Source organism: Caenorhabditis briggsae (assembly GCF_000004555.2).
Source record: "Caenorhabditis briggsae complete genome, chrI, whole genome shotgun sequence".
Classification (NCBI taxonomy): Eukaryota; Metazoa; Nematoda; class Chromadorea; order Rhabditida; family Rhabditidae; genus Caenorhabditis; species Caenorhabditis briggsae.
In genome coordinates, this window is record NC_013489.2 from 1,049,103 (window position 1) to 1,057,563 (window position 8,461).

An 8,461-nucleotide genomic window follows, 5' to 3' on the forward strand; every position below is an offset into this window, starting at 1 on the left:
GGAATTCTGAATTTCTGAATTTCTGAATTTCTGAATTTCTGAATTTCTGAATTTCTGAATTTCTGAATTTCTGAATTTCTGAATTTCTGAATTTCTGAATTTCTGTATTTCTGAATTTCTGAATTTCTGAATTTCTGAATTTCTGAATTTCTGAATTTCTGTATTTCTGAATTTCTGAATTTCTGAATTTCTGAATTTCTGAATTTCTGAATTTCTGAATTTCTGAATTTCTGAATTTCTGAATTTCTGAATTTCTGAATTCTTGAATTTCCAAATTTCTGAATTTCTGAATTTCTGAATTTCTGAATTTCTGAATTTCTGAATTTCTGAATTTCTGAATTTCGGAATTCTTGAATTTCCGAATTTCTGAATTTCTGAATTTCTGAATTTCTGAATTTCTGAATTTCTGAATTTCTGAATTTCTGAATTTCTGAATTTCTGAATTTCTGAATTTCTGAATTTCTGAATTTCTGAATTTCTGAATTTCTGAATTTCTGAATTTCTGTATTTCTGAATTTCTGAATTTCTGAATTTCTGAATTTCTGAATTTCTGAATTTCTGAATTTCTGAATTTCTGAATTTCTGAATTTCTGAATTTCTGAATTTCTGAATTTCTGAATTTCTGAATTTCTGAATTTCTGAATTTCTGTATTTCTGTATTTCTGAATTTCTGAATTTCTGAATTTCTGAATTTCGGAATTCCTGAATTTCTGAATTTCTGAATTTCTGAATTTCTGAATTTCTGAATTTCTGAATTTCGGAATTCCTGAATTTCTGAATTTCTGAATTTCTGAATTTCTGAATTTCTGTATTTCTGAATTTCTGAATTTCGGAATTCCTGAATTTCTGAATTTCTGAATTTCTGAATTTCTGAATTTCGGAATTCCTGAATTTCTGAATTTCTGAATTTCTGAATTTCTGAATTTCTGAATTTCTGAATTTCTGAATTTCTGAATTTCTGAATTTCTGAATTTCTGAATTTCTGAATTTCTGAATTTCTGAATTTCTGAATTTCTGAATTTCTGAATTTCTGAATTTCTGTATTTCTGTATTTCTGAATTTCTGAATTTCTGAATTTCTGAATTTCGGAATTCCTGAATTTCTGAATTTCTGAATTTCTGAATTTCTGAATTTCTGTATTTCTGAATTTCTGAATTTCGGAATTCCTGAATTTCTGAATTTCTGAATTTCTGAATTTCTGAATTTCTGAATTTCTGAATTTCTGAATTTCTGAATTTCTGAATTTCTGAATTTCTGAATTTCTGAATTTCTGAATTTCTGAATCCCCGAAATTCTGTTTCTGAATTTCTAAGTTTCCAAATTCCCATTTTTCCTAATCTTTTTTCCATTTTTTCCACCGGGGTCATCATTTCTTTCTCTCATTTCCATCATCTTGTTCCTAATTTGATCTACACTCTTTTCTCCGAGAAATTGAAGAGGGGGGCACTATCATTTTATCAAATCAAACAAAATCCTCTTGCTATTTTCTGCAGCCAGCTACGCAGTTCGAATTTTGTCAATTTTTGTTCCTTCCCCTTGTTACGTAAATCATTTTTTTAGGAGAAAAAATATATCAAACATTAGAAAGAACCACAATTTTGTTAATTCAGAAATTCAGAAATTCAGAAATTCAGAAATTCAAAAAAAAATCAAAATTTGGTTATTTTCTCTAAGAATCCATCAATCTAAGGTCATCCTAAATGTACTCTCAATAGATCGATTGCCCTATTCCGTATCTCTTTTTTTCCTTATTCTTCTATCCCTTCAAACCTCTCAATTCCTATTTTTTTTTGGGACAAAAATCACAAAAATTCATTTTTTTAGAATTCGACAAAAAACCATGTGTTGTGTCCCTTTATACAAATTTTTTTGATTAATTTTTTCCTCAATTCGAATTCTTTTCCCTCTATTTTTCTCAATTTGGAACAACACAAAACCGTGTCTTTTGTGTCAATTTTCCGGTTTGGCGCGCGCCAAAAAAACCACACTCTCGTTGTCTGGACACTCTCTTCGATTTGTGTACTCTCTTGCGCGTTATTGTTTTGTTTGTTTACCTGTTGTTGTCTTGCTTTGCCCATAACTTTTTTGAGATTAGAGATATCAAAAAGTTGTAAACTACAAAATGTTTATTATAAAGTTTTAAATATTTTGTTAGTTGACAAAGTTTTTTTAGCTTTAGTGGTTTTTGAGATATGCTCGTTTAAAAATGGGCGGTTTTTCATGTTGGTCTAAAAACGGCGCCAATTTGAATTTGACGCATAACTCGCCGGGTTTAAGAGATATCAAAAAGTTGCAAACTGCAAAAGTGTTTGTTATAAACCTGTCAATATTTCATTAGTTAACAAATCTTTTCTAGCTAACCTAGTTTTTGAGTTATGCGCGTTCAAAAAATGACGGTTGTTCTAAAAAGGGCGCCAATTTGAATTTGGCGCCTAACTCGCTCGGTTTAAAAGCTATCAAAAAATTGCATACTACAAAAATGTTTATCATAAAATTTTAAATATTTTATCAGTTAACAAAATTTTTCTAGCTTCTTTCGTGTTTGAGATATACGCGGTGGAAGCTGGAAAATTTTCAAAAATAAAGAAGATTTTAGACTTTCTTTGAATTCGTCCAAAACTGAAAATTCTAGGCCACCTTTTTGACTGAAAAGTGTTAGTTTTTTTGAACAATTCCCTCGTTTATTTACCGGCCAAATAGTGTTTGTGCTCACACCCAAAACCTGCTCATCCCATTCTTTTTTTGAGAATTCGGCAAAAAAACAGTAGTTCAGGTTTCCCAAAAAAAAATAGTTATCTTGTTTTTGGTCATTTTCGGTAGACAAAATCTTCAATTTTTGAATTTGGTTTTTTTCAAATTTCCTCTCAATTTTCAAATTCAAACCCCATCTTTTTTACTTTGTCTCTGTCCAATTGACCGTCAAATCAAAAATTGACGAAACCAGTTTCTCATTTTTCGCCCCCCCCCCCCCATTATTTTCTGTATTCTTTCATATTCAGTCACCTGTCTTTTTAGTTTTCTAGTACAGTAATCCTTTAAATATAGGTTTTGTGGAATTAAATTTGAAAGGGATGTTTCTTGGAAACTTCAAAAAAAGATTCCCAAAAAAATTATTCTCTTTGGAATTTTTTGAAATCACCTTTCTTTGAACGCGCATATCTCAGAAACTAAAAAAGTTAGGCTAATTTTGTTAACTGACAAATAATTTAAAATTTTATAACTAACATTTTTGTAGTTTACAACTTTTTGATAACTTTAAAACTCAGCGAGTTAGGCGCGAAATTCAAATTGGTGCCATTTTTCACCTTAATCTAAGAAACAACCTTTCTTTAAACGCGCATATCTCAAAAACTAGATTAGCTAGTTAATTTTTGCTAACTAACAAAATATTCAAAATTTTAGAACTAACATTATTGTAGTTAGCAAATTTTTGGTATCTACAAAACCCAGCAAGTTAGGAGCAAAATTCGAATCCACTAATTTTTCAGCCTAATCTTGAAACACGTCCCTTTTTGAACACGCATATCTCAAAAACTAGAAAAGTTGGGCAAATTTCGTTAACTGACATAATGGTTCCTATAAAATTTCCAATATTTCTCTAGTTGACGAATTTCTGATTTTCAAATTACCATCAGAAGATTCCCTTCTCTCCCTAATTACATACACTTCAAAACCACTTCCTCTTCCTTTCCCCCTTTTGAATGGATGTTCACTAATTTATGTACATTAATTGTGGCGATTTTCTATTTCTACAACTTTTTATCTATCCATTTTTTATTCCAGATGATGTTGTCCACTGTGAACAATCCGTATCGTGGTGGTGGATCGAACAACAACAACTCGAATGATCATAATAACTCGAATCATCGAATGGTCATTGAGGATGTCACTGATGATCCGGAGGTAGTTTGAACTTTTTCGTTTTTGGGTTTTACGTTCTTTCAATTAGTACAAAAATCAAGTTTTTAGCTTCAAAACGAAGCAAGTTATGAGCAATTTTCCAAAGTACCGTAGTCACTTAGTCCCTCTAACATTGAGGCAATTTATCTCGGTCCCTATGAAAGCTATCAAAATGTCGTCAACTGATAAAATATTTTTAATTTATTAAAAAAATTTTATCAGTGGACGACTTTTTGATAGTTCTTACAGGAGCCGAGATACATTAAGTCAAAGTTAGAGGGTTCTGGACCAACAGGTGAGCCGGTAGGAAGCTCAACTTGGAGCCAATTTATCTCAGTTACTACTAGAGATATCAAAAAGTTTTTAACAGATAAAATGTTGCTGATAATATGAAAAACGTGTTATTAGTTTATAACTTTTTGATACCTCTTTAGTAACCAAGATAAATTGGGTCAAAATTAGAGGGCTCCAAAATTACAAATGGGCCGTTAGGGAGCTCAACTCGGAGCCAATTTATCTCAATTCCTGTGAGAGATATCAAAAAGTGGTCTACTGATAAAATGTTGCTGATAATATGATAAGCACTTTATTAGTTTACAACTTTTTGATACCTTTTCCAGGAGCCTAGAAACATTGCGTCAAAGTTAGAGAACTGTAAAATTCCAAGTTGGCCGATTAGGAGCTCAACTCGGAGCCAATTTATCTCAATTCCTGTGAGAGATATCAAAAAGTGGTCTACTGATAAAATGTTGCTGATAATATGATAAGCACTTTATTAGTTTACAACTTTTTGATACCTTTTCCAGGAGCCTAGAAACATTGCGTCAAAGTTAGAGAACTGTAAAATTCCAAGTTGGCCGATTAGGAGCTCAACTTGAAGCCAATTTATCTCAATTCCTGTGAAAGATATCAAAAAGTAATCAACTAACCAAATATTGCTTATAACCTGATAAACACTTTATCAGTTGAAAAATTTTTGATATCTATCACAGAAAACACGATAATCGGGCTCAAAGTTGAAAAACATTTTTTTTTGCAGTATTCATCCTACGGAAACGAGAACGAGAAGCCAGAAAATGAGGAAGAAGGAGCATTTGTGGAATATGAGAAATTGGACAAAACTGAGGATCCGGCTGCCTATAAAGTGAGATTTTTGTCCTGAAATTTTTATAAAAATTGGAATTTTAAAATTCTTTAAAACATTGGCCCGCCCATCAGCCGCCCAATGTTCGTCGCTGGTCATTTTGACAAAAAGAACATTGATTTAGGCTTAAATTAATGAAATTTTAAAAAATTGACAGGTTCTAAAATTGGAAATGTTTCAAAAATTCTGAGAAATTCTGAAAATTTTGGCTGAAAATTTGAGACTTTATAGAAAAACCTGAAAACAAAGAACAAGAAAAAAAACCCAAAAATTTCGAAACATATCATTCTTCAAAATTCTTAATCCTTTGAGTCATTTCTCTTGAATTTTCTACTTTTTTACTTTTTTTTTTGACTAGCAGGTTTTTGTACTTTTTTCAGCTGCACATTTAAATTTCCAACAATATTCTGATAAGTATTTTTGGTATTTTTAGCGGTTTTTGGTTAGGATTTCTGATAATTTTTCAAAATCCGAAACTTTTTGAAAAGTTCCAATATCCATGTTCTCTCCTCTTCTATGCTTTTTTTCTTTTTTTTTTTTATTCCTTTTAAATGTTTTTTAAGGGGGGTTGGAACTTATTTTGAGGACTGGAATTAATTTTCTGTCTGAAAACATAGTTAGAAGTAGCCGAAAACCAAAATTTCCAGGTTTGCCAATCAACAACGGCCGTCAATCGAACCTACAACAACATTCGTCCCGCCTACAGAGTGAGTCTTGGCTTTAAATATTTTTTGGCGCGAATTTCAAATTTTGAAATTTGCAGCTAGCTAAAAAATGACTTCAAATTGTTGTCTGGCCGATTTTTTTTCTGGTCCCAGAATTTTCCAATTTGTCCTATACAATTTCTAATTAATTAGATTAGATTCTATATCTTCTCCAAGTGCATTTCCTCATTTTTTAGCTCATTTTGAGCCCTCAAAAATATAGATTTTCATTTTTAAAACAGAAAAAATGATTAAAAAATGTCAAGCCACTATCTATCTGCACACCCCGCCGACATTTGAAAAAGCTATTATTAAAAATGGACAATTTAAGAAAAAGGGTGTTAAGGTAAGAACCTAAAAATAGCATTTTTCCAAGAATATCGTTTTTGGTGATTTTAAAACTTTCGAAATATTTTTCAAAATTTCTGAATTTCTGGAATTCTGAATTTCTGAATTTGTAGAATTCTGAATTTGTAGAATTCTGAATTTCTGAATTTCTGGAATTCTGAATTTCTGGAATTCTGAATTTCTGGAATTCTGAATTTCTGGAATTCTGAATTTCTGAATTTCTGAATTTCTGAATTTCTGAATTTCTGAATTTCTGAATTTCTGAATTTCTGAATTTCTGAATTTCTGAATTTCTGAATTTCTGAATTTCTGAATTTCTGAATTTCTGAATTTCTGAATTTCTGAATTGCCAAGTTGGAAATTTTGTCTCAAAATTTTGCTCGTTCAAAACGGAAAGTTCCTCAAAATTCTTCCAAAAAAGTGAAATTTGTGTGAAAAGAATGTTAGCAATGTGTGTGTGTGTATCTCTGGAGGACCATTCAATTCATATTTGACAAAAGAGAAGACCCCCCTCTTCTTCCACTTTTTGCTCTCTTTTTCTCAATTTTTTGGACCAAAAATTCTAGAAAAAAAATGTTTGTTCGCTCCTTCAGTCGATTATTTACTAGTCTCCAGAGATAATTAACAAAACGTTTTTTTTGAAAGAATTTCGAAGAAGTTTCATTTTAAAACTAAACATTTAGAAACAAAAATTTTAACTTGAATCCAAAGAGTTGAAAAATTCCTATAATTTCTTCGAAATTCCAAATATTGTAAAATCTTTGAAAATCTGAAAAATCTTGAAAGTATCGAGAAATGTTACGAAACTTCTAGAAATCCTAACATTTTTTTAAATTCCAAAATTTTCTTTTTTTCGAATAATTCATCTACCGTATACACTCTAATAGAACGCCACCCAAACATACTTGAAATCCGGGCCTTCGCGGACCCTGCATAGTTTCTTTCAGAATCAAAATTTTTAGACCAACTAAATTGGATATGATAGAACTCGACGAGTACTACAAAATAATTTTATGCGGAATACTGAATCTTGTCCACGAACAAAGTTACAGGCTATAAAGTGGCTTTTTTCAAATATGCCGAGCCGTGCCGGGCCGGGCCTGTTTTTTCGCTTTTTTTCGCCTGTAACTTTGTTCGCAAACAAGATACAGTTCTCTAAATAATATTATTTTGTAGTACTCGTCAAGCGCTATCATATTTGTTTTAGTTAGTCTAAAAATAATGATTCTGAAAGAAACAATGGCAAGGCCCGCGAAGGCCTGCGAAAGGCCCGGATTACAAGTATGCACCCAAACCATCCGCTTTGAGACGATGTATCTCATTTCCTGTAAAAGATACTAACAAACTATAAACTGATAAAATATTGGTGATATTATAATGAACATTTTCTTAATTGACCATTATTGAATACCTTTCACAGAAAACGAGATATATCGTCTCAAAGTTGAACGTTCGGGTGGCGTTCTGTTAGAGCCTGTATGGTATTTTCAAATTTCCTATATTTTCCCTAATATTTGAGTTTTGAACCTTTGAAAAATATTTTTCAAAGTTTGAATTTTCGATTTTCCCACAAATATCCGTATTTCGTTCCTTCCTCCGAATTGCTAAGTAGTTCTTATTTCCCTATTTTTTCCAAACCAAAAAAATCTTTCGGATTAAAAATATATAGAAATGGAAGAAGACGTTGTCTTCTGACGACGTCGTCTTCTTCTTTTCCAAAAATTTTGATGGTTTGAATAAAAGAAGAAGAAGGAGAAAAAGAGCACAAATTTGTGCTCAATTGTTCCTTCCATCTGTTTCGAAAAAAAAAGTGTCACATACACACACATCCTAAAATTTGAAGCTTTTTTGACGTATTTTTTGGTCTATTTTTGTTGTTGTTTTCAGAATTTTCAGAAATTTAGATTTTCAGAAAAAAATCTGAAAATCTGGAAATTTTGTTTTGGTAGATTTTGAATCGGATTGGAAATAGGTTCCAAAAGTTTTGAAGTTCATCCTTTTTTTATTTCTGAATTTCTGAATTTCTGAATTTCTGAATTTCTGAATTTCTGAATTTCTGAATTTCTGAATTTCTGAACTTCTGAATTTCTGTTTTTTTTTGTTTTTTAGGATTTTTTCGCACGTGTTTGTGTGTGTATGTGTGTGTGTTTGAATTCTAAGAAAAAAACATTTTTCAAATATTTTTCCAATATCTGAAGTTTTTTGAGAACTTGAAATTTTTTTGAAATTTCAGTTTTAAAAAACTTTTAAGATTCTTGAGTTTTTTCGAGGAATTTTTGGAATACTCGAACTATCAACTGTTTCGAAAAATTTTCGAAATTTTTGAAACATGATTTCAAATTGTTAAAGTGTCTGAAGTTCTGAA

The 8,461-nt window shown here is 30.9% G+C and overlaps 1 protein-coding gene across 1 annotated transcript in view; it reads left to right on the forward strand.

The window, feature by feature from the left end:
• Positions 1-2,390: 2,390 nt before the first annotated feature.
• The window catches only part of CBG16951, a gene marked incomplete at both ends in the record, with an annotated part of 9,455 nt that continues 3,384 nt past the window's right edge, over positions 2,391-8,461 (forward strand). The window contains 4 exons of the mRNA XM_002648788.1: positions 2,391-2,396; positions 3,784-3,903; positions 4,940-5,044; positions 5,692-5,751. Of these exons, the coding sequence (XP_002648834.1) occupies positions 2,391-2,396; positions 3,784-3,903; positions 4,940-5,044; positions 5,692-5,751 (291 nt within the window). The remainder of the gene's footprint in view (positions 2,397-3,783; positions 3,904-4,939; positions 5,045-5,691; positions 5,752-8,461) is intronic.